General features: G+C 44.2%; 5 protein-coding genes across 5 annotated transcripts; 1 reads left to right on the top strand and 4 right to left on the bottom strand.

The window, feature by feature from the left end:
- Positions 1–286: 286 nt before the first annotated feature.
- msh1 (MutS protein 1) lies at positions 287–3,248 on the top strand (the record flags this gene model as incomplete). The annotated part of the gene is made up of 2 exons (XM_064876316.1): positions 287–613; positions 666–3,248. The coding sequence occupies 2 exons, from the start codon at positions 287–289 to the stop codon at positions 3,246–3,248; spliced, it is 2,910 nt and encodes a 969-aa protein (XP_064727623.1).
- A 35-nt stretch (positions 3,249–3,283) lies between these two features.
- BNA1 (3-hydroxyanthranilic acid dioxygenase) lies at positions 3,284–3,911 on the bottom strand (the record flags this gene model as incomplete). The annotated part of the gene is made up of 2 exons (XM_064876315.1): positions 3,284–3,833; positions 3,889–3,911. The coding sequence occupies 2 exons, from the start codon at positions 3,909–3,911 to the stop codon at positions 3,284–3,286; spliced, it is 573 nt and encodes a 190-aa protein (XP_064727622.1).
- A 505-nt stretch (positions 3,912–4,416) lies between these two features.
- Positions 4,417–6,646, bottom strand: PMZ80_007909 (uncharacterized protein; the record flags this gene model as incomplete). The annotated part of the gene is made up of 2 exons (XM_064876314.1): positions 4,417–6,103; positions 6,333–6,646. The coding sequence occupies 2 exons, from the start codon at positions 6,644–6,646 to the stop codon at positions 4,417–4,419; spliced, it is 2,001 nt and encodes a 666-aa protein (XP_064727621.1).
- Positions 6,647–10,052: 3,406 nt separating this feature from the next.
- Positions 10,053–13,109, bottom strand: PMZ80_007908 (uncharacterized protein; the record flags this gene model as incomplete). Its single annotated transcript, XM_064876313.1, has 1 exon — positions 10,053–13,109. The coding sequence occupies one exon, from the start codon at positions 13,107–13,109 to the stop codon at positions 10,053–10,055; it is 3,057 nt and encodes a 1,018-aa protein (XP_064727620.1).
- Positions 13,110–14,172: 1,063 nt separating this feature from the next.
- On the bottom strand, positions 14,173–16,548 carry Ptp2 (phosphotyrosine-specific ptp2-like protein; the record flags this gene model as incomplete). The annotated part of the gene is made up of 1 exon (XM_064876312.1): positions 14,173–16,548. The coding sequence occupies one exon, from the start codon at positions 16,546–16,548 to the stop codon at positions 14,173–14,175; it is 2,376 nt and encodes a 791-aa protein (XP_064727619.1).
- Positions 16,549–25,385: the final 8,837 nt, after the last annotated feature.

Genomic DNA, 25,385 nt, shown 5'->3' with positions numbered 1-25,385 from the left:
TCATAATCAGCAACGACGCATGCATGTACAATGAAGCTCCCGAGACAGCGCCATTGCTGTCTCTTTGTGAGCCTTTTGCATCGTGCTGCTGCTCACAGTCTAATCCGACTCTTCCTCTCCTTCATGCTGTATTGGTTCTTCACAACTTGATGTCTATCCCGATGGCTACTGTGGTAGAGCTGAGTTACTGGTAATCTTGGCAGGTACGACTCGGCATCAAATACTCCGTGGCAGGCGCGACCCTGAGTTCCAAAAGTTCGCGACGCGTGCGTTGCAGGCTACTGGCATGTTCGCAGTCAGACACCATGTGAACACTCTCAGAGCCCGGAGACCTACTATCATCCGTGGACGGTCTCTGTGGCACGAATACCAATTCACACCTTCACCTCAACCTCGGCAATGGCGATGCTTCAGTGCAAGAGGCGGGTCTGCGGCCAAAAGAGTGTCCAAGAAGCAGACTAAGGAGCTGAAGCAGGGTGCTATCCAAGGCGAGCCCTTACCACCAGCTGACAAGGAAGAACTGCGGCAGGAGACATTGACACAGGTTGTGAGAAACTGTATGCGCAAGTTCCCTAACTGTGTAGTTCTCACAAGAGTTGGCAACTTTTACGAGGTACCATCTCTTCACCGTGGCTCATGAACCTGCGCTTGACTAACATGTGTAGCTGTATCACGAACATGCTGATGATTATGCCCCGAAGCTCGGCCTCAGACTTGCCGCAAAGGGCAAAGATGGTATCTCCATGGCGGGCTTCCCATATATGCACCTGGACAAATATTTGAAGGCTTTGGTTCAAGATCTAGACAAGCACGTGGCCATCTGCGAGGAGTTCCCAGAATACCATAATGGCAAACTGCAGACACCGATTCCCCGAAGGGTCTCTCGAGTAGTGACACCAGGAACTCTGATTGACGAGGAGTTCGTTGAACAAGACAAGAACAATTTCCTTCTGTCGATACACCTGAGCAGCCATGATGACCAATCCTCTACACGATCTGCCAGTGCCAAGCAGAGAGAAGAAAGGGACACAAGTCTCGGGCTGGCATGGATAGACATCTCAACCGGTGAATTCTTCATTCAAACAGCAGCTCGAGCGACCTTATCATCGGCACTGTTGAGAATTGGTGCAACCGAGGTTGTGCTCTCATCCAGCATCAGCGCGGACGTTCGAGAAGAAATAGCATCATGCCTTGGGCTGACAGTCGAGCGGCTTACATCGCCAGTGACCACACTCGATGAGACTCAAAAGGACTGGTGGATCGAGCGTCTGGATCAGCCCCTATCTGACCAAGACAGATCGCAAGTGACCGCTCAAGAAATGTCTGCAAGCCAGCAACTCTTCGACTACATTGACAGACATCTTCTTGAACTCAAACTCAAGCCCATGCGGCCACAGCGGAGAGAGCAGCGAGACACTATGGCCATAGACCGAAGCAGTATCCGAGGCTTGGAGTTATTAAAGACATCTCGCGACGGCTTGGGCAAGGGCAGCCTATTCCACACTGTTCACAAAACAGTCACCAAGGGAGGCTCAAGACTGTTGCGTGAGCGGCTACTCTACCCCTCAATCACTCCTGACGAGATCGAGCATCGGCTCGACTTAGTATCCGCGTTCATCGCGTCACAAGATCTTCACCAAGCCATTATAGCTCATCTGCGGAAGCTCTTTGACATGCACCGCATAGCACAGAAATTTGCGCTTGGTCGTGGGGACGCTGAAGATCTCCTGTGTCTCGCCAATACGTTCTCAAGAATCCAGGAGATAGTGCAATTACTCGACCCTTACAGCCAGTCCAACGATGCGAGGGGTCGAGCATTGCAGAATTTGCTTTCGAGACTTGACCTCGAAGGCCCCGAGCACATGAGTGATCAGATACGTCGCTCAATTGATGAACAGGGCGTTGTCAGTTGGCTGACACGGGCCGAGGAAGAGGCTGCGGCAGACAGCAGTGAGGCTCCGGACGCTGAAGCAACAGAGTCAGGCTTTGACACGATTGTCGGCGAAGATGTCCGCCGTAGTGGCAGCACAAGATTTACTGGTGCTAAAGCACAGAAGGGCGATCCATGGGTCATGCAGAGAAATGCATCATCGGAGCTTGAGACACTACATCAACAGTTTGAGTCACTGTTCCAAGAAAAGGACGTATTGCAAGAGAATTTACGAGAACAATTGTCTGCCCCTAAGCTCGTCCTACGCTTTGACTCAAAGTATGGCCACATCTGCCAGACCACAAGAACAAAAGGATTCAACGAGGACGCGCTTGAAGAGCTTGGAGCCAGCATGGTTGGCAACCTGAAAACAGTCAAATCGTTCTATCTTTCGAAGTGGACGACTCTCGGACGACAGATGGACAGTCTCGAGTTCGAGATCCGACAAGAAGAGCAGCGAATCTTCCAAGGACTCCGCCAGCTCGTGGTAGACAACCTCGTCTCCCTTCGCCAGAATGCCGCCGTCGTGGACGAACTCGACGTCGCTACTTCATTCGCCAGTCTAGCCATCGAAGAGGGGTGGATACGACCAATAATCACCACAAGGACAAGCCACAGAATCGTCGGAGGCCGTCATCCGACAGTCAAGCTAGGTCTCCAGGAGAAAGGTCAATCTTTCGTCAGCAATGATCTGTACTTGGACAAGAAGGAAAGAGCATGGCTAATAACAGGGCCGAACATGGCAGGCAAGAGTACATTCCTGCGCCAGAACGCGCTCATCACTATACTGGCTCAAATCGGCTGCTATGTGCCAGCAGAATATGCAGAAATCGGTATTGTCGATAAGATATTTAGCCGAATCGGTGCTGCCGACGATCTGTTCCGCAATGAATCAACCTTCATGGTCGAAATGCTTGAGACTGCTTCTATACTCAGAGATGCCACCGATCGCTCTTTTGTGATCATGGATGAGGTTGGCAGAGGCACCGCGCCAGAAGACGGCACGGCTGTTGCATATGCCAGCCTCCACCACTTGTACAACATTAATCAATGCCGGACTCTTTTTGCAACCCATTTCCACGACCTAGCGGACAAGACGCAAGACTGGCCACAACTAGCGCAGTATTGCACAGATCTGTACGAAGACGACGCAGGCTCCTTCACATTCGTCCACAAGCTTCGACGTGGTGTAAACAGGAAGTCACACGCTCTCCGAGTCGCAAAGATGGCAGGTCTACCACCTTCAGCACTCGACATTGCTCACCAGATGCTCGCCGAGCGCAAAAAGCACAAACTTGATGTTCATACCGAGCCGTAATCAGCACCTCTCAACGCAAGTCTTCCGTCCGCCTCTCAATCTGGAAACCGCGGCGGCTGCTCAATCTCCCCAGGCGCAGGCTTACTATCATTCACAGTCCCACACTTCCCACACGTCCTCGCATCCATATCCCCCTCAAAAGCCTGCACCGCCCCCTTAATCTGGCTCCCCAAATCACTACAATGAAACGCCGCCTCATGCACAATCTCCCTACACTCCGGATTCCTACAATACCACCTCATCCTATCAATCGACTCCTTCGGCCTCGCCTGCTCAAGCACAATCCCCACCGTATCCGCGAAGCGCACGGGGTTATGCGGCGTGTTCGCGGGTAACAGATAAAGACTATTCTCGTGGATGGGGATATCGACGAATGCGTGTGGGGTTTTGGAGGTATCGACTGTTTTGAGGAGCATGCTCCCCTTGTGCTGGTAGAAGAACTCGGGCGTCTCATTGATGTGGTAGTCTGTTCGGGCGTTTGGGCCGCCGACGACCATTACGGTTAGGCCGGAGGTTTCGGGGGAGGGCGCGTAGACGCAGTGGTTGTTTACGGGGGGTTGGAGGAGGTGGGAGTTTTTGGAGAGCCTGTTGTATAATATGTTAGTGGACTGTATGGGTAGGTTGTGAGGCGCTTACTCACCACTTGGGCAGATTCAATGCCATTGCTTGTTTTGTGGATCGCGTGGTTGTGAATGTTCGGCGGGATGTGTGTGTGCAATGCTGTGTGACTATCCTTGGTGTATTTGGTATCCTCCTGCAAGTCCCCGAGATATGTCGTGTAGCGAAGCGGCTACTAAAAGTGACTGCGTCGTTCATGTGAATTTATGTATTCTTTTGCCCTGACAAATAGCTATAACCGGCTATTCGGATGACAATCCACTTCAGCCGAGTCAAGGTGAGAGCAAGGAGAATACAATGTAAGCTACAGGGCAATACCGCGAACAGCAATCTATGCTGACAAAGTAGACGCCTGAGTACGTGATCGACTTTCATCCGCTTGATGCTCGCAGATCGTCGAGAACCGCGGTCCGCAGGTGGTGACGTGATGATGGGGAGCGGAGATAAGGTAGAAGGATTATTTATGCCCGATATACAGTAGCAGTTTCGCCTGAGGCATCATATCAGTGCATGCTCCGTTCAGTATGGTACATAAATACATCTACAAACACTACAACAAGAGCAGACCCAACCTGGCCAGGACGCCGAACAGCATCGTCCATCCTCCCACTTTATACATCTGTGCCGTACCGCTCGTGCTGCTACTGCTGCCGCTGCCTCCACTGCGACTGCCACTGCCACTGCTACCGCTATTCGACGACTCAGGTGACAACGTGGCCGCCGCAACCATGGGCGTGCAACTCGTCGTTGCGCTCGCCTGCCTTTGCTTCAATGCATGATATACGTCGCGCTTGACGGCCATCTCACGCAGCGGCGCAGGATACTCGAAGTTCGGATCGTGCTTGTTCAGTAAATTGACCATATTTCCGACCGCGGCGCTGAAACGAGCATCATCATCGGGTTCGACCTGGCGCCCTTCGTCGCTATCACTGTCTCCAGTCGCGCTGCTATCGCCGTCAGTATATGTCCCGTTATCCGACACACCCGGTCCTGTGATGTTCGTGTTTGGTGCATCGTATGGTAAGAAAGCGGCCGTATCCGGTTGGCAAACTTCGCTGACATCGGGAATCTCACCGGTCTGGAAGTAGGACGCTACCTTCCTGTAGACGCAGGTTGACGGCTGGGCTGTAGAGCAGTGGCCTGCGCCCTCGTGCTGGAGGACTGCGCTGTCGATGAAGCCGGAGGATGCGTTTTGTGCTGAGACGAGTGGCGTGACTGGATCGTAGGGGGAGTTGACGAAGAGGATTGGGCTGTTCGTTTGGATGTCTTCGAATTTGCCGGCGAATTGCTCCTTTGCGTAGACGTTCCAGGTTGAGCATTGATAGAGGATGGAGATGAGCTGGTCGCCTGCGAATGTGCTGCGTGCGTTGTAGATTTGGAGCCAGTCTGCGAAGTCGTTTACATCGCCTGGGATGTCGTCCCAGTCGCCGCAGGTGATGGCCCAGATGGCGTTGGGGACGTCGACATCAATGGCGGCGAGCGGATCGAATGGTGCGTCGTTTGATTGCCGCTTTGTAGAGAGATGGCGTGCACTGCTCCCTGCGTTGTAGTAGAAGCTGTAGATATCTATTGAGAGGGCGGGCCAGCGCGACGGCCTCTTAAGGTAGCTGTATACGTTGCTTTTGGCGGTCATGTAGGTCACTGGCTCGCCTGTCTGGTCGTAGGTGACGAATGTGTTGTTGTGCAGCCCGTCCAGGAGCTCGAAGTAGTTGGCTTGCAGTTGTTCACCGGTAGATTCACCATCTGCCAGAGCGCAATAGTCCGGACCAGCTGACGCGCAAGTCTCGAAGAAATGTAACAGAGCAGCGTCCACATCAGCGACAGCCTCATCGCCCAGACCGTGGTAGTAGTCCGTCGGATTGATGTTACCATCTAACACCACACGATCAATCTTCTCAGGAAACATGGCTGACAAGGTCGATCCAAGGAGGGTGCCGTAGGAGAAGCCCCAGTATCTAATCATTCCGTCTTCTTGAAGTGCCTGAAAGATAGCATCGATGTCTCGAGCGACAAACGCTGTACCCACGAGTGTGCCCGCCTCTTGATACTCTGATTCGGAACATTGGTTGCCCTGCTCCACATTGTATGTATATGTCGCATTGAGGCCATCGGGATCGTCGAGAGGTAGAGAAAGGCCGGGTATGGCGTATGTGTTGACATTTGGACATTCGTATGGGATTGTCAATCCAACACCTCGGGGATCGAAGGTTACGATGTGATAGCCACCGCCAGAGATCCTGTTATCGTTAGTCGCATGCTTGGATGCTTTGACCTCGACCTATGTCAGACGACTTGCTGGCCCTCTTCTAGCCTCCGGCGCACTGGGGCATCCTGACTGTGAGATGTTCTACATCTACAATTTTGCGGCGCGCCTCTGGGTCTGGCAGAGCTCCAACAGTAGTCTTTCCAGTCTTTCTCTCACATCCTTCACTGTGCTCCACGAACCGGGAATGAATTGAGGCTTACATTTGCATGTCCGCACCACTCCCAATGAGAGATTGTATACCGCTCGATCCCGGGCCGCCAGGGTTGTAGACGATGGATTTAGCCGATGCATCGTCCGTCGGCACACGAACAAGAGGGATGGTCAACACCTCTGAGGAGTCGCTGGTGTAGTCGAGGGGAACGTCGATGGTCGCGCATTCCAAGGTTGGCTCATCGTCAACCGGGCACGGCACCCATTGGATAGTCTGGTTTGCTGGCAGGGAACCAGCAGCACAGCCTGACTGCGCGACTGCAACTGAGACGCTGGACGCTGCGATCAGAAGGACTGCCAGCATGATGAAGGGAGTGGACGAGCAACGAAGACGAGTTGAAATCGAATTGAAAGTGTAGTGAGGTCGAGTCACGTAGCAGACAGTTGTAGCATGTTCAACATATAGCCTACCTCGTTCAAATGTCTCACGCTTGTTGTTTGATGTTGTTCTGGTGTTGTGCTGTGGCTGTGGCAGTCACCGGTCGGAATATGCATAACCTCGTCCAGTTTCAGCAGGCCACAGGAGGAAAAGGCTCGTTCTTCGAGGCGCATGTCCATGGCACGCGTCGGGCAGAGTACGCCAATGTGAACACTCGGATTGGACACTGCAAAGCCAATTCGTATCCATGAGAAGTTGCAGTGCTGATTTGACCCTCAGGCGCGACCGAGGAGCTGCCAAGAGTGCCAGCTTGGTTCTTAAAAAACCTTGTGGGGTCCGCCAGACAGCTGGCGGTCGTGCAAACGGCAGGGGGTACTGACAGACCTATTGTGGCCATTACCTGATAGCATGAGACGGGTAGGGATGGACACCTGAGCAGGTTACCATGCTTGCGATTGGAGAGCGTCAGGCACACAAGGGCAGTATTCGATCTTCAAGGAGAGAATGCTTCAGCTCGAAAAGATGGGAAGGAACGAAGGCAGACAGAACTGCGAAACTAGTCTGAACCAATAGCGCCAAGCATTTTAGCGAGCTCAGCTTCGTTTCGGCTAGCTTAGCATTTACTGTAAGCAGGGTTCAGTAGGCGAGTGTCAAGGAAGCCTATCCCCTCCGCTGTGCAAATTGGACAGGCCGCCCCACATAAAAAGTGCTTATACGACTACCTATAACTTTAGCTGCGAGAGAGTATATAATATAAAAGCTATATAGTAGGTAGTTTATATATTACTTAGAAAGTATAGTATCTAAGATTTATACTTTTTCTACTATATATAGGGTAAATAAGGCGCTAAAGTCGGACTTTTTACTAAGGTTTTTTACTTTACTCTAATAGTCTAATAAGAAGAGATATCTATCTCTTGCTTGTATATATAATATATTAAGCTTAAATATACTATATATATAAGTTTAAGGTTTATATAATATATACTTTCTTTACTATAGAGTAATTTAAGTTTTAAAGGAAATTTATATAAGATATAGTAATTTATATAGTAAGATGAATATAAATTAAAGTATATATATCTCTTATAATAGTAGTTAAGTATATATATACTTATTTAAAGATAGTTATAAGGTTTCTTTATAAAGTTAAAGGATAAATTATTTAAAAAAGAAGTACTTTTCTATAAGAGTAAGTTATAATAGATTTATAGATATATAGCTTAAAACTTATATATATTACTTTTATAAGAGTATTTTGCTATATAAGAATAGAAGTTAGTTTTAAAAACGACTAATATCTTATTATAAGCTAATTTTATCAAGCTAAAGATTAAATATAAGTACTTTTAACTTTAAAGTAGTATATCGTTACTAATACCTAGTCTATCTTTATATAACTTTCATGATAGGCTTCCCTATACTAGATAACTATATAAATAGAGTTATAATTATATATATTCTATTTTAAGCTTTTAGTAAGAGTTTAAAGTACTATACTCTAAGGCGTAAGATTTAAGTATTAACTTTCTCTTAAATAAGGGTCTACAGCTTAAAACCTATGGATAGCTTCTTTATTATATATATAATATATATAATAGTTTAAATTCTAGGTTTCTAGTATCTAATACTTATAAATTTCGTTATTTGATTCGCTTCTAAAACCGTTAACTTACTAAGCTAATTCTATAACGGTTATATATAGTATATTACTTTTAAGTGTAAACACTCTCTATTATATACTATAAGACCCTATATATATATTCTTAGCTTAATAGAACTAGCTGTTATTAAGAAACTCTAAGTTTTAAGAACTAGTTATTACGAACTACATTAGCTAGGCTATTATACGGCTAGGGACGAAGGATATAGGAAAGTCTACCGAGGAAGCCTAGTACGTAAAGGGTTACGTGACTATCTAAAAAGGGTAACTATAGTATACTGGGTTTATAGTATAGTGGATTATTAATATACTAATATACCGGTATACTAGCACACTAGGCTAAGCCTTCCTTATTAGGGAATAGCGATATAAGTATATAGCTACGACTTCCCTTTATATAGGTTCTATAGTCTTTATAGTTAATCTAAGTTATACTAGAACCCTACCTATATATAATTTAACCTTATATTAAATACTTACTAGCTTAATATCCTACTTAGCTTACTTAAGTAGAACTATAGAGGTTCTACTCGTACCATTACTGGTTACGTAGAGACACCGGCCTCATAACACTAGTACGCTAAGCACTTCTAATAAAGTTTAAGAATTATTACTAAGCTATATAAAGGATTTTATTACCCAAAACTAAGTATATCTATATATTTACTTATAAAGTACCCGTGTACTAAGTACTAGCCTTATAGTAATATTTAATAGGTATCTATAAGCAATCAAACTTTTCGCGCTAAGAAAACTAGATCTATCCAATTTACACAGCGGAGGGGATTCTCAAAGGAGAAACGGCATTTCAGCCTCAAACCTGCGTAAAGTTCCAAGGCAGGATCGAGGCGGAAGTCGTGTAGTTTTGTGACAGCTCAAGCTAACTTAGTGATTCTCCTGCTTGGGGCATCAATTGGCATGTACCCTGTGACACACTCTCAGCTCTTGCTCGCGGTCTTCTCCACTTGCGCGTGAAAGTCTGCCGTACGGCGGAGGGCAGAGCAGTAGCACTTGTAGCCTACTTCATGCCGTGGCAGCGATGTCAGTACGTAATATGTGAAGACTTTGACGAGGCCGGGAGCGGTAACGGTTTGGAACGCATGAAGCGCAGCATTGCGTTTTAGTGGGAGAGCAGGACGAAGCGCCATGAGGAAGAGCAAAGCAGTTGTATTTTTTTTGTTGGTGGAATATCAAGGCATGCCTTAGGGTGCTCGTTCCTGAGCAAGAACGACGTGCACATATTCGCAGAGTGGGAGTGTGGGATTATGTTCTCTGAGGCAGTTGGCAACGCAAGCGTGGACGAATACAAACAGGGAAGGCTCATCGTCACACGAGCGACGGATGTGTACTCAAGCCACTTCTGTTGGAACATATTGCGGTCTGAAGGTACTTGGGGAGGAGAGACCAAGGTCAATGAATGAGCAGGGAGAGGTTGATGCGCCGCCCACAATCTGAGACTGTTCAGGACCATGAACATCATAGTAGTCACTCAGTGACTCCCGTCCATTGACATCCGTATATCTACTCCGTCCCATCGATCCCCAATCAATCAATTTCATGTCCAGCTCCTAACCCGTTCTGTAAAGCGCTCAGTCCAGCGCCATTATATCCCGCTCCATAGTCATCCCTCGTAAGTCATTTGATCAATTGTCGCTCTCGCCGCTCAACTCAACACGTCGGTTCAGTCTTCTGCTTACCCTTACTAAGTGGCAACTTTCCTTTCAGAGACTCATCCAGCGGTAACATCCTCTTCACTCTTGTTCCTTTTGCCCCTGCACCAATGTTCCAGATTTGAATGCCCCGATCAGTCAAGATCATCAGCTCGTCTTCTGTTATTCTCTTCAAGTGGGATTTCCGGGTACTTGTCTGTGAATCTACTTCCGCTTCGACAACCGGCTTTTGCGAGTGTGTGGTAGATGCCGAGGCCTTACTAAGGTCTGTCTTCACCATGGGCTCTGTGTCGTCTGCTTCGAGTACTGAAGGCTGAGGTTTTGTTTCCTCCACGAGTGATGTATCTGATTTTGTTTCTGATTGTGCTAGGAGTGGCTCTGTGGGTGTTTCAATCTTACTTGGTCCAGGCATAGCTGGGTTCGTCGCTTTTGCCTCTGGCTGTTTCTTCATTATCTCCGCAGTTGGAGAGAGGATTTCCGAAGCAACCGGCTTGGTTTTGGGCGAATTTTTGCTTAGCACTGGTGAGGATGGTACAGATGAGCCGGCATGTGGTTTTGGTTCCTGAACAGTATTCATGAAGGAATCAGATTGCATCTCCACCTTGTCGAAACTATTTAGTATGGCATTCTCGACATTGCTGAGCTCCGTCGTCTTCTCTTTCTTTCTTGGTGTGGTCTTGGTAGGCTGTATCGTAGTGGTATTGCTCGTAGGCATTGAGGCGAAAGGACTTGGTGGCGGAGGCGTGTTCAGCAGATTTAAGCTGGACTGGGCTGTCATCGGGACAATGCTATTCGTCAACGGCGCCAGTGATTCATCATTGAGGCTCTTCATTGCGGACGAGGTGGGCGAGGCGGGGTGAGTGACCTGTGAGCCTCCCTCTTGAGGAACATCCATCAGCTCTGGTTTGGAAGGTGTGGGTTCGTTGCCCTCCGATATCTGCTCTGGCGTGTAGTCAACTGATGGTCCTTCCTCTGCTTCCTGCTTTGTGACTATGGGGCTGGGTGTTTGTCCTGCTTCAGGCAGTTGCTGTAAATCATCAGCCACAGGCTGACTGGGACTTCCTTCGGGGTTAAATTCCGACGACGTGGTAGGAACAGGTTCATCTGCTGCTGCCTCATCATCCGGTATCGCGGCGACTACTGTCGACTCGGTTGTCGTCTCACTAGGCTGGTCTGAAGCCGCAGTAAGGGTGTCTTCGTTGGTTGTATCCTGGTCTTTCTGCTCCTCCACCATGTTCGCTGGCAATGGTGGATTGGTATCTGTCACCAGTCCCCTGGTCCTCGACCAGTCCATCTTGTGCGCGACAGCACCATTCAGATCTAGCACAATAGGCCTCAGCTCCGCAACTTTCCAGTTCAGCAGATTCTTGTCCTTCTTTCTCTTGTAATAGCTGCTGGGTGCTGGATCCCATGGGTCCCTTGACTTCTTCTTTTTCTTTTTCTTCAGTTTTGAGCTTTCATCGTCACTCACATCCACCGGACTCTCGTCGCACAGAATTCTTGGGTTCAAGGGGTACACGTAGACTTTGTCGAACATCGCAACTGCTATTCTGGTACCTTCTGGGCTTATCGAGATGGTTTCCTTGCCTGTCAGATTCATGTGAATCTCTTCCCAGCCCCACAAGCGAGCAACTACCGTCGCGTTCTGCCCGCTAACGTGATACATCCGTGAATAGCTGACGTCGTGCTTGCAGCTCTCAGGGTAGGCGCGGATTTGGCTGCGAAGAATGCAAAGCATCTTCACCTCGTTTTCCTCGTCCTCGTCCCCAATATCGAGCGTTGTGACTCCCAGACACAGATGCGTAAGGAAGCACCATTTCTGCTGATGCAGATCATCATAATGGGTTGCGTGCCTGCCAAAGAAGGGCGTGTCGACGTGAAAGGAGAACCCATCATATTTGATAATGTTCGTTGAAGCGTACAATGGATCTTGCTGAGTCGACGAAGTCGAAGTTATAGAGTAAGGTACTACTCCTCCTGCTCCATATATCTTGATTCGTCGACCATCTTTGAAGAAGGTGATGCGTTCAGGTAGGTATTCTGGATCACTCTCCTTCACACTTTTGCCATTGAGATCTGTTTTCGGCCATACGACTCGCGGGCTGTACTCGGAAGCGTAATGGAAGCTGGCTTGGTTCGCGCTGTAGTAGATAACGGTGGCATCTTGGGTAGGTCTACCGTTGGCTGTATCTCGATCCCATAAGATGGCGCATTGATCGAGGTCACTGACAGTGAAATCACGAGGAATGTAGTCAAGGTAGCCAGTCACAGTAAAAGTTCGAGACTCTTCCATTCTGTAGACATCGAAGTGTACAACTCTGTAAACATACCTGTTTTTGGTCGAACGCGAAGGCTTTTCGTAGTCGATCTTGATAGTACTGCGCTTGCCGTGGTTGATACCAGTCTTCTCCCTCATCTGGTCATGGTATGCTTTGGTAAGTTGCGCATCTGCTGACGGCGGGATTATGTGCTCATTAGGCAACTCTTCCTCCGAATCCGAGTCCGAGTCAGAGAAATCGTTTTCGGTCTCCTTAGGCCACGCACACAGGACTGAGAGTGTTCTGCCTTGCTGACACGTTTTCAACACCTTAATGCCAGGGTGTTGATTTATCCTATCCTTGATGATACATTCCCTGTTATAATGTCTGATATCGCCGCTGTCCTTGTATACCAACGCCATATTGACGTACTCATCGTCAAGACCAGCAATGGTGGATGCGCTCGGGTCAAGAACGGCCTTTGCTCTGTACTCAAGCATGTTTGCTGTGAAATTAGCGCCGACAAGATGGTTCGTGGCTCGTTGTCGTAGAAGCAAGAAAAGCTGCCCATTGTCGAGGCAAGCATTTGTGATGGGGGCCTCCTCACCAGGTAGCTGGTGCAGGTGGTGTAGTAGCACTTTTCGATGCCCTAGGGCGACATCGCGGAATTCTCTGGAGGTCTGAATCAGTTGAACGAAGGTCGGTGTGGAAGCTTGGAAGAGGATACGACTGATAATTTCATTTGGCAAGCCTATGCTATGTGCATTTGGAGCAGCGGCGGTATCATGTGAAGCCATGGCCATTACCCTGGATTTGAGGTTGATAGCTGGAGACCAGGCTGCATGTGTGTGTGGTCGGCAGATTAAGAGACTGACTGATGTCGACGGAATAATGTTTGTCAGATTGCTAAATATCGTGGTGCACGTATTGCTTGCGGATATTGTTGAGACGAACGAGGTCGAATGAATGCGCAAGTGTCGATATGAAAGGCGTGTTTGAAACGTCGTGGATCGGTTGAGAAGTGAATGTCCTCGAGGTACTCCTCAGGCAGCTGTTCCTCGAAGGAAGTTGCGCTTCCGGCTCGGCTGCACTGCACCTTCCACAGTCTAAGCTCTATCGTATACCTCGCGATATTGCTGCAAGCTTCAACTTTGTTGCCAGTGCTCGAATAGATCTTGTGTTCACTTGGAGCTGTATGGCTGGAGATGTGATACAACTTCTGCGACGAAGTGGAATCGGTTGGAGTCGTCCGAGATCTGGAATGATCAGTGGAGGTTTCAGTCGAGTTGGAAATCAGCGTCAAGTCAGCCCGAACTGAGGCTTGCAGGTTTTCGAGATGAAAAGCAATGAGTCTACACAGGAAGCGATGATTACATATTCAATTTACGAACCACAGGCATCAGTGCAAGAATACCAAATCCTCATACAGCCAGCCAGTAAGGTTTGTGGCAGTGAAACAGCGACCGGTCAATAGCCAGCACGGCACGAGGAAATCCACAAGCCCGGACCTTTTGCGCCTCGCATTAGGCAACAATGACCAATGGACTTGCTGACTCGTGAACGTCTTCCTCGTCTCGGCCAATAGAAGGAAGACAAAATAACTGTACTTTGAAGCTTTGATCGCCTTTCACTATGCGTGGATTGAGAGACTTCCAGCGTTATATGGTGTATATTCATGCACTACCAAGTCTTTACTTGCATCGCAGAAGAATAGTCCTCTAGGAATGGTGCAGTCGGTCGACACGCGTGCTAGAGCCGAATAGATCATGCATTCTAATACCGATATGCGTACCCCATGCGCTATGCAAATGATTGGACGATACACTATATCAGCGGCCTCGTTTCTATCGTAGCTTCACCTCAATTGCTTTCATGTAGCCACTGAATAATGCTTTCGTAACACAGAACAAACTGTCGTAGGTTCTGCACCATGCTTAGTCGTTGATGTCGGAAATCATCCACTGCTTTAGCGACCAAATCTATATCATCACGCTTGGTCCAGTCGTCGTCGCTATCAACGTCCATCGCATCCGTCGGCTGCTTCTGTTCTAAACGTTGCCGTTTTAGCATATCGATGACAGAATCAATTGTGCAGAATGTCCCTGTCCGGCCACAACCAGCACTGCAGTGGACCATAATAGGCTTCTGCCCTTCGTTGACAGGCTCATTGGGAGTGTTGAGGGTGGCTGGGCTCGACGCGCTCCTTTGATAGTTGTTCACCAGGTCAATAAGGTTGAGAATTGCGGTCGGACTTGCTGGTGCACCAAAGTCCGGCCATTGAGTATACTGTAGTTGAGTGATCTCCTTCATTGGTGAGAAGGGATGTGCAGAATGCGAGACAGTAAAATGTCGGACGATAACTGAGGGCTCCTCGTCTTGCTTTGGGGAGCTTGCCTCTATCTTTGCAGGTTCAAAATTGAACTTCTTCTCGATCACGGGTGTGGCACTAGAAGTTGTCAGACGCCGACCAGTGCTGGTCTTTCGTTGTGCAAGATCTGGACGTTGGCCAGTTTTCGTGGCCAGCGAGATCTTCTTTTCGCCCAGTTGCTTCACTTTGATGGAGCCATAGTCGCCAGATTTCCAGTACGAGTGAGATTTGACCTGGCCACCTTCGGATTCTGCGGTCAGCATGACGACCACCCGGACGTCCTGTTCCCATATCACGCGCCAGAAATCATCGAATGTCTGAGGAATAGGGGCCTGCGTCGCGATGTATTTCCTGTTCGAGTAGTTTGCCTTGACAAAACTGGCATTGATGTAATCACAGCCATGTGAAGGCACATTTTGCAGCCGTACACGGGAGTGTTCGAAGGGAAAGATGTTGTTGTATCGATTCTTTGAGCCTTTTTCGATACCAGCGACCTGTACTTCTCGTGGCTTCTCATGAGACGGCGTTCCGTACGAGACCGTTCCTGAAAGCGCTTTTTGCATCCGTTGCTGCTCTGACTTCTCGATGCCAAGAAACTTGTTAGACACATCCTTGCCTTCATTAGATGCTGATGCCGCTCTCTTTAGCCATGTTGGTAATGTTTTCGCCTCACCTTCGCGCATATTGGCGGGCTTCTTGATTGGAAGTTGTCCCACGCCATCTAGCAAATCCATGTTCTGACGGATGTTGCCGAAGAATGGATTGGCGGCATTCTTGGTGGAAGGCATTTCACAACCACCTGCCACAGGTATTTTCTGATGGTTCAATGGCGACATGGATAGTGTAGACTCGCTGGAGCCTTGCGTGGAGGATTTGTTGCCTTGGTCGATTATACGAGGGACCAGTTTCTTGACGCCGGCGAAGCCTCCTTTTACAACAATTCCTCGGCCTTTCCAGCCTTCGGTAACAAACTTTTTGAGAACGTTGAACGATGTGACGGCCTCTTTCGATAGAGACGATGTAGCATCATAGACGACGATATATTCCGCTGTTCGCCATTTGTTGAATCTCACTTTGTCCGAGTCTGCTGTAAAGGTATCTGCTAACTTCTGCACGGTGAACGCAGGCCTTTTCAACAGTGTAGTCGGTATACACAGATTGAGCGCTCCACGCACTCTAGAGGAAGCGTATTGGGGATATACTCTCAGATCTAAGATCAAAGTTTTATCCGAACTTTGATCAATGATTTGCGCCACTTCCTGTGGTGCGACCATTACATGATTCTCTTTGGTCGGTTGTGGAGGTAAAGTGTCGCAGCGCTGTGCTCTTAGAGCTCCGAGGGATTCTTGAATTTCATGAACGGGCAGCGACAGACGGGCGTGCTTGGCATCTGCCACATTATGGCGTGGCGACATAGACAGTGGTGATTCTTGCCGTTGCACATTAGGAAAGAATGGATTCTGAGCCGACTCAAGCGTCGGTACATTGCCGGCTCTGTCATCTTTAGGGTTCTCTTGTATCGTATTCGACTCGGTATTGGAGGGAGATATCGAGGGATAAGCTGACTGGTTTTGCGGGCCACCGGACGACTCCGGGCGAGTCTCTGGTAGAGTATTGAGAGCAAAAGTAATGTTCTTTTCTGACTGGCGGCGGAAGAGCTCAAACTCAGGGTTACGTTCATTGTTCATAGGCCGTGAACTAGGTCTCGATGACTCGTTCCAGTTTTGTCTTGTGTGCGGACCTGGTCCAGATTCTCCCGGTATAGAATCATCCCCAACCACGAAACCGAAATAGCTAGGGCTAGGACTTTTGACATCTTTAATGTTGTTCAGAGGCGTTCTGGCACCGGGGGACAATTGTGACTTCATTTGCGCGGAGGGTGTTGTGATCGGATGAGATGATCGAGGAGTTGTCATGGGTCGAGAGGACCGTGAATTGGTCTGGGAATGGGAAGGTGCCTTCCATGAGGAGGGCGTGACCGCTGTGGCCATCACTCCGTCCGAAGGCTGAGGATGCACTTTGTCTGTGTGGGGTCTTATAGCGCAGCGTGGTGTCGCAAATAACGGGCATCAGAAGGTCATCTTCGACGGGCAAGTATAAGATCTGCGGCGAGGGATATCATTTTACGCAGATATCATATTTCTAACAGCCCTGTGAAATCTTCGAAAGAGCACTTGAAGCGGCAGCGTCGTTGGTGCAGTTGTTGGTAATATTGTGCTCGTATCTAGTGGCGCGGGAGAAACGCAGGTGGTGCAGGGTGCCGGAGTGTTAGAGCCTGATGACGTCGTTTGGCTGGGGGTTGTGCAAATTAATCAGATGCAGTGGCCAGATTCGTATTCCGTAGGTCAGGCACACAAAGCCTCAGCTTTCAAGACGCATTCATAAGTGACTGACACTAGTTCAGATCTTTGCTTATTAGGCGTCTTCGCAAATCAAAGGTGATTCTTACACTGCGTTCGTAGGTAGCTGCCTTTTCCAAAATAGCGCCAGGTCCCAGGTTGAGACGATGAAAATCGTTCAGGGTTCGAAGGCAAGCCAAGCGCAGATCATGAGCACATCGCTAAAATAAGTTCATCATCTGTGCACATCGGCAGATTGAAAGGAGGCTGGTGTCTTCTGCAGGTTGTGTCGTGCGACCTTCTCCCTCAGATGAAGAAACAGTAGAGAACTACACAGGAAGATACGTTGAGGGTTTTACAAAAGACCAGCGGTGATTCGGGTCGAGGCCTCACGCTATCTTGAGTACCCTACGGAGGCGTGTCCCAGAAGTAATTACCGCACTATATTATAGTGCGCATACTAGCTATTAGTCTGAACTATAGTGCGCCCTTGTATTTTACTCGTATCGTCCTTTTACTTACCGCTTATCACAATAACTAATTCAACTGATTCAGCTGTTCCTCTAGTATACGTTCCCTCCCTCCTATTTAATACTAACGATAACTAACTAGGTCGCCGAGAAGTAAAAGTATAATTATACTCGATTTACTACCTTTTAGAAGATATAATGCCTTACCTTTATAGCTATAAACTAGCCTAGCTACTAAATTAAGGTAATTACTTATATCTTTAACGATCTTAATTTAATCTTAGGGTCGCTACTATACGAAAGGGCTAAAACGAAATAATCGTAATTAAAGATATATATATTAAAGAAGGCTATCGTAGTAATTAGCCGAAGAAGTATATAAAAGAAGATTAGTAAACGATTACGGCTAGTATAACTAAAGATAAAGTAGATAGAGAATAAACTATTAATTAAATCGCTTATTAATTTAGCTTTTTTAAGTTAGCTATTTATTGTATAATTAAGAATTATAGTTATTTAAAGGTTAAATTAACTACTAAACCTAGGTTAATAAAGAAATAAATAGCTACTTAATATACTTAGTACTTAAAATATAAGGATCTTACTCTAAAGTAGTTTAGATAGCTTATTATTTAGACTAACGAAACCTTAGTTATTATAAAATAAAGACGTAGCTAGATCCGTATTTGAAGAAAATTAAATAAAGCCTATAAAGGTAGTGCTTTATAGAGGCGTTAGAAGAGCTTTAGTACCTTTATATTCTAGAGTATTATATTAGCATAGGGTACTAGCCCTTATTATATTTATCGAATATAATTAGAGAATAACATTAAAGTAATAAAGACGAATATTACTTAACTTAATATCTTAGTAGAACTATCTCTTTAATAGTAGTAAAAGGCTACTAATATTATTTATTATCTATAACTTAATTAAGTATAACCTAGTAAGAGGATGTAGTAGAAATTTATAAAAAAGATTAATAAGCTTATTCTTTAAGGCGATAAATAAGGTATTAATTAGTATCGTTATTAGAAAGAGATTTATACTCTATACCTAACCCCCTATTACCGTTATATTAAATAATTATAGCTAGGCGTAATAGTTATAAAAGATAAAGCTTTAGTATATATTTATTACTTTTTACTTAAGTACCTTTAGCTTAATAATATATAACGACTTAACTAGCTAAGTAACTCCCCTAATCTTAATCTAATTAAGAAGGCCTAGATATAGATAAAGAGAATAATAACGATTTATAATTACGTTTAAATAAGAGCTAAACTTAAGAAATAATAAATCTAGACTTAGTAAAGTATTCTTTTAAAGAAGGTAAATATATAGATTAAGGGTACTTATAATAATATTTAAAAAGGTTATTAAACTTAAGGGTAGTAATAAATATTAAAAAGAAAGAAAGTGTTACGGACCATGGCCACAGGACGGCCACGGGCAGGATATAAGGTAAGTCTCTCAAGGAAGCCTAGTACGTGCAGAACACTAGGGGTGTCACGTGACTTCTAGAAAAGGGAATTCCTGGTATACTGGTTCTGTAATATATTAGTATACTCGCTATACTAATACACCGATACACCAGCACACTAAGCTAAGACTTCCTATTTAGGACTATAGGAATGAGTATATAAATCACGACTCTTCTTTAGTACAGTTTATAGTCCTATAGTTAACCTAAGTTATACTAGAACCCTACCTATATATAACTCGATCTTATATTAAATACTTACTAGCCTAACATCCTACTTAGCTTACTTAAGTAGAACCACTAAGGTTCTACTCGTACTATTACTGGTTACGTAGAGATAACGGCCTTATAATATTTTAACTATTATACTCACTAAGTACGATAGCCTATAAGTATAGGTAGCCCTATTAAGTTTACTTAAAGAGAGCCTAGCGGTAGACTATAATTACTAATAGGAATAACGAATAGCTTTTAATCATTAAACGTATTATTACTAAGGATGTCTTTAATAGGATTAAATAGTAGGTCTAACGCCTCTGTTACTAACCTTACGTTATTAGGAACTAAGAATAGTGAGTTGAAGATTAAGGAACCTAAACCCTTTAATAGGGATCCTATAAGCTTTAAAGGCTTTAAACAGTAGGTCAGAGTGTGCCTTCGATTTTCAACCCTTTAGGAGTAGAAGAACAAGGTCCTCTAGGTCGTAAATTACCTGCGAGATAGAGCCCGGAAGTGGCTTAAGCCATATCTAAACGACTTCTTAGACCACTTAAATAAGAACGACCGAAAGCTACGGACTAATAAGCTCTTCGAGAACGTTAGAATACTCCTTAAGGACATAGAAAAGTTATATAGTAGCGTTGATAAGCTTAAGAAAGCCGAACGATAAATGTATAGCCTTAGGTAGACTAAAGCTATCGCTACCTACACTACTGAGTTTCAGTAGATTACTAAACGACTAGAATAGGACGAATCCGTACTAGTAGTTAAGTACTACTTCGGACTTAAGGACTTCATTAAAGATAAGATTTTAGAGTGTAAGGATAAACCTAATGAGCTTAACGGACTTATCGAGGTCGCTACAAAGATCGACTCCTGCGCTTAGGAAAGGAAGATAGAGAAGTCGCGAAATACAGGGTACTCTAGAAAGAGGTTTATAAGTAAAGGGGGTAATAAGTAATCCTATTAACGGGACCTCGATACTATAGATTGGTAGGCTAATTAAGTAATTAAGTTTAATAAACGGCTAGGAAAGAAGAGGATATTTACGCCGCAACAAAAGAAGTTTACACTAAAGAAAAGAACTATAACGGATGCATAATAAAAGCGATACCGTAACGGCGAATGCCTTTAGTGCGGAAAGAAAGGATACTATACACGAGAGTGTTGAAATTCGGGAAAACAAGTTAATATAGCCGAGAAATAACCTATATAGGAGAAGACCTCCGAAAGGGATAGGAACACCTTACTTAACGAGCAAAATAAGGAACTCGATATAAGCAACACCCGACACCCGGAGCATAGCTATATATCGTGGACTGCCTGCTATGAGGATAACTATTACATCTATAAGAGCGATAAGAATGGCTCTAGATGGTATCCGAAGGAACTATACAAGGTAAAGAAGCCTATACGACAAGCTAACGTACACGAAGCAATGATCCCTATAGAAAGAGATTCTCGGGTAATTAGCTGTAACGAAGAAGGAACCACTTATAAGACATAGTATTAGAGATAAGAGATAATAGATAAAGCGGCCGCTTGCGGTATAACGCTTACTAACGTGATCTACGATCTAAACGGACTACGACGGATCACGCTTATACTCATGTTCCTTAGACACGATACTTCGCAAGCTATAGGAAAGAAATTATCTATACGACAGGCTAATATATATAAGAGGGTAAATAACGGCGTATAAGACCCTAGTGTTATACGATATAACGAAGGGGATAACTACCTAATTTTAGAAACACGATACTAGAAACAAGTTAAGAGTAAATATAAAGCCGAACAAAACGGTACCGAGATCGGTTGGCTTATTCACGATCCCATAGGGCCACGAAGATATAAGGCAATGTAGATAGTCCTAGATGCAGATATAAAGACCTTAGAGAAGTATAAGGAACTACTTAAACGCAAATACGGACCTAGTATCGAGTACGAAATCTAAAAACGCCAAGAAAAGCTTGAATTAGAAGATTACTCATCTAGTAAAGACGAGGTTAGTAAAATAATCAATGAACATACGGAATATATGGAGAAATTAACTAAGGAAGTCGAATAATAAGCTAATTAATTAAGAAAACGAGACCCTCTATAAACGTCTATAATTTTATAGGATAATAAGCAGATTATCGTCTAAACCAACTAATGGGTATATATAAGGTGTATAATATTAGAGAAAAGGATACTAGGGGTATACCGTTATAAGAAACCGTAGTTAAAGGTTTACGTACTAAAGGCACCTTACGGGTAAACCTATGACTGTATTAAGCTAGATATTCGCGGAGGAGCCGTAATACAGTAGGGACCCGATAACGGAAAAATAGTGGCTTGATACTCGCTCGTAGAGCTACGCTTACTACTATATACTAGTAATATACCGAGACCAGCTATAACGTCGGAATATCCCGAGTTAGAATATTCCTCTTCGGAAGCAGAGACTTTAAATAAAGAGAAGGATACGACTATAATAATTGTGGGACGACGTAATAATAGAGTAGTAATCCGAACTAATCGATAGTTCTAGGATTAGTATACGGATCTAAACTATGAGTAAGAGGCTTAGCACCGACACAAGTACTTTAACCCTAATAGCCTATAGAGAGGGGAATACACCGAGAGTATATGGAGTATCTGTTACTCTAAGGACTGTAGGAAGGTAATGAATACTCCTGGTCCCTATGCACACTAGATATACATGGTACAGAATAAATAGACTATACCGCTATCCTACTTTAAACGTCTACTACACTAGGATACGCCTGAGGTAGAACGATACGCTAAAGGATTGGACGCAATCGACGAAGCAATATTAGACTTCGAACTAGATAGTACGTTAAAAAACGATAAGGTCGTTGTAAGCCGAAATAACTAGCGACGAGGCCGTAGAAAGTCTGTAACCTAATAGCTAAGGAGAAGAACCTTAAGCTAATCGAGGTCACCGCGCGTATAAATAGAAAGACCGTTAGGGTAATAGTGGATACGGGAGCCAATATAAGCTTAGTATCCTAAAGCTTTATTACTTAATACCTACGGGGCACGAGGAAAGAGAAGTAAGAGCTATACTTACTAAAAGGAATGAATTAGAACTATAGTAAGGTATCTAAGGAGATTCAAATAACTCGAGTACAATATCAGGATAGGTATTATCTTATAGACCTAGATATTATTAAGAACCTTAATACGGAATATATATTAGAACTAAATTAGCTAGACTAAACAGGATTCTTAATTAACCCCTTAAGAAGGTAATTAATGGATCGATTACAGCTCGAATTTAAGTAATATACAATAGTAGTCTAGGTAAGGCCGCTTTACCGCGATATAACGACCGAGAAACAGATAAATCGGATAGCTAAGATAAACGATTAGAAATAGGAGATAGAATAAGCGCTAAACGAACCAGAGATACCTTATAAGTACCGAGACTATAAGGATCTGTTTAAAGATAATAAAACACGGATCGCTTTACTAAAACACTAACCGTAGGACCACGAAATACTATTAGTTAAAGAGAAAAGCCCGACTAAAGAACGTATCTATCCTCTGTTACGAGTATAAGAGATAGAGCTATAAAAATACATTGATAAGAATATAAAGAAAGGATTTATCTAACCCTCGAAATTACCGGCTAAATACCCGATTCTCTTTATACTAAAGAAAGATAGATCTCTTTAACTATACGTTGATTACCGGAAACTTAACGAGATCACCATTAAGAACAGTTACCCCTTACCGTTAATATTAGAATTACAAGACCGACTCTAAGGAGCTAAATAGTTTACGGCCTTAGACCTTCGCGGAGTATATAACCTAATTCGCATAAAGAAAGGTAAAGAATAGAAGACCGCTTTTAGCACTCGCTATAGACTCTATAAGTACTAAGTAATGCCTTTCGGCCTTACTAACGCGCCTGCGTCGTATTAAGCACTTATTAACGAAGCTCTACACGAAGGACTCGATATCTTTATAATAGCTTACTTAGATGATATACTAGTATTCTCTAAGACGAGGGAAGAATATATTAAGTATATTCGATAGGTTATAGAACGACTTCAAGAAAGAGAACTAAAGCTTAAGCTAGAGAAATATAAGTTCTTTAAACACGAAGTTCCGTTCCTAGAATCTATCGTTAGCGACTATAGTGTTAGACTAAACCTAGCGAAAGTATAGTTTATACTAGATTAGCCCGAACTAAAAAATATTAAGGAAGTATAGAGTTTCCTTAGGCTAGCTAACTACTATTAACGATTCATTAAAGGATTCTTACGAATCGCTTTACTACTATTAGCATTAATAAAAAAGGGACTATAATTTACTATAGGAACCGAAGCATAAGCTGCTTTTAAACGACTAAAAGAACTATTCACTAAAGCACCTATACTAGTCTACTTCGATTCAGAAAAGAGGATAGTTATCGAGACTAATGCCTTAGGATTTACTATCGCTGCAGTTATCAGTTAACCGGATAATAAGGGAAAGATACGACTAGTCGCATACTACTCTAGGAAGATGTTACCCGCTAAGACTAATTACGAGATTTACGATATAGAGTTGCTCGTAATCGTCGAAGTAATGCGTAAATAGGGAGTGTACTTAGAAGGATCTAAATACCCTATCGACGTGTATTTAGACCACTTGAATTTAACCTATTAGACTTCGTCTAAGAAACTAGGGAAACGATAAATTAGATAGGCCGAGACGATAGCACTATACAAATTTAAGATCCACTACGTTAAAGGAACAGAAAACGCTAAAGTAGACGCTCTAAGCCGAAGACCTGACTACGCTAAAGGCAAGGAAAAGACGATTAAATTCTAACTCTTTAAGCTAGAAGGTAATACACTGGTATATGCCTAACTATAGGTTAATTAAACGAAAAAGGTCGATAATATTCTAATTAAATAAAAGGAAAAGATCATTAGAGTACACTATAATAATCGGATCGTAGGACATTTCGAAGTAGATAAGATAATTAAGTTAATTACTCGAAATTAGATTTAGCTAGGATTAAATAAAGACGTTAAAGAATATATTAATTAATATAACGTGTATGTAAGAACGAAGGCGTTTAGATATAAGCCGTACGGAAAACTTCAGGCTCTAGAACCACTTTTAGGTGTATAGAAAGAAGTTACGATAGACTTTATTAGACTACTACTAATATCTAAGGACTTAGTAACTAAATAAGGATACAACATAATCTATATAATTATGGATTAACTCACTAAATACGCCTACTTCATACTTATAAGAGATACTATAAAGGCGGAAGAACTAGCGTATATGTTTATAAGATACGTATTCGCGTCTTATAGGATATCGTCGAAACTGGTAACCGATTGAGATAAGCTCTTTAAATTAAGATTTTAGTAATCGTTGATGGACCAACTAGGAAGCAAGAACAAGATGTTAACTGTATTTTACCCCTAGACGAACGGATAAACAGAACGAACCAACTAAACCCTGGAACAATACCTTAGAGTATATATTAATCACGAGTAGGACGATTAGGTAGAACTGTTACCTTTGGTATAACTCGCTTACAACAACTCTAAGGTTACTACTGGAATGTTACCGTTCTATGCTAACTACGAATTCCACCTAAACATTTAATAAGAGCCGTTAAACCTTCGTTCTACTGCTTAATAGGCTACCGTAAAAGTTGCTAAACTAAGGGCACTTCACAAGGAATTATCAGTAGAACTCATGTTTCTAGCTAAAAGAATAGCTAAATTCGCAAATAAAGAAAGATCTAAGGGACTAGACTTCAAAGAGGGGAGCACAGCCTACTTTCTACGACGAAACATTAAGACTAGAAGACTAAATAATAAGTTGGACTTTAAGAAACTCGGACTATTTAGAATTAAAAAGAAACTGGGACTAGTAACGTATAGACTGGCATTACCTAAAGATATAAGGATACACCCCGTGTTCTATATAGCACTTTTAGAGAAAGCACCTAACAACGTTAAAACTCAAGAGTCGCTACCGCTAGATAGAGAAACCGAGATATAGGTATATAACGTCGAAACCGTTCTAGGTATAAGATAGGAAAAGGGAAAGAAGTTATATCTGATTAAATAAGTAGATTATAATAACTCGGATAACACATAGGAACTAGAGGAACACTTAGACTTAGACACAATTACAGAACTCCGAATACACTATCCCGAGTAGATTAACGC

Source organism: Knufia obscura, assembly GCF_036327395.1.
Source record: "Knufia obscura strain CCFEE 5817 isolate CBS 148926 chromosome Unknown scaffold_10, whole genome shotgun sequence".
Classification (NCBI taxonomy): Eukaryota; Fungi; Ascomycota; class Eurotiomycetes; order Chaetothyriales; family Trichomeriaceae; genus Knufia; species Knufia obscura.
Note: the sequence above shows the minus strand (reverse complement) of the source record. Positions and strands in the feature narration are given on the sequence as shown.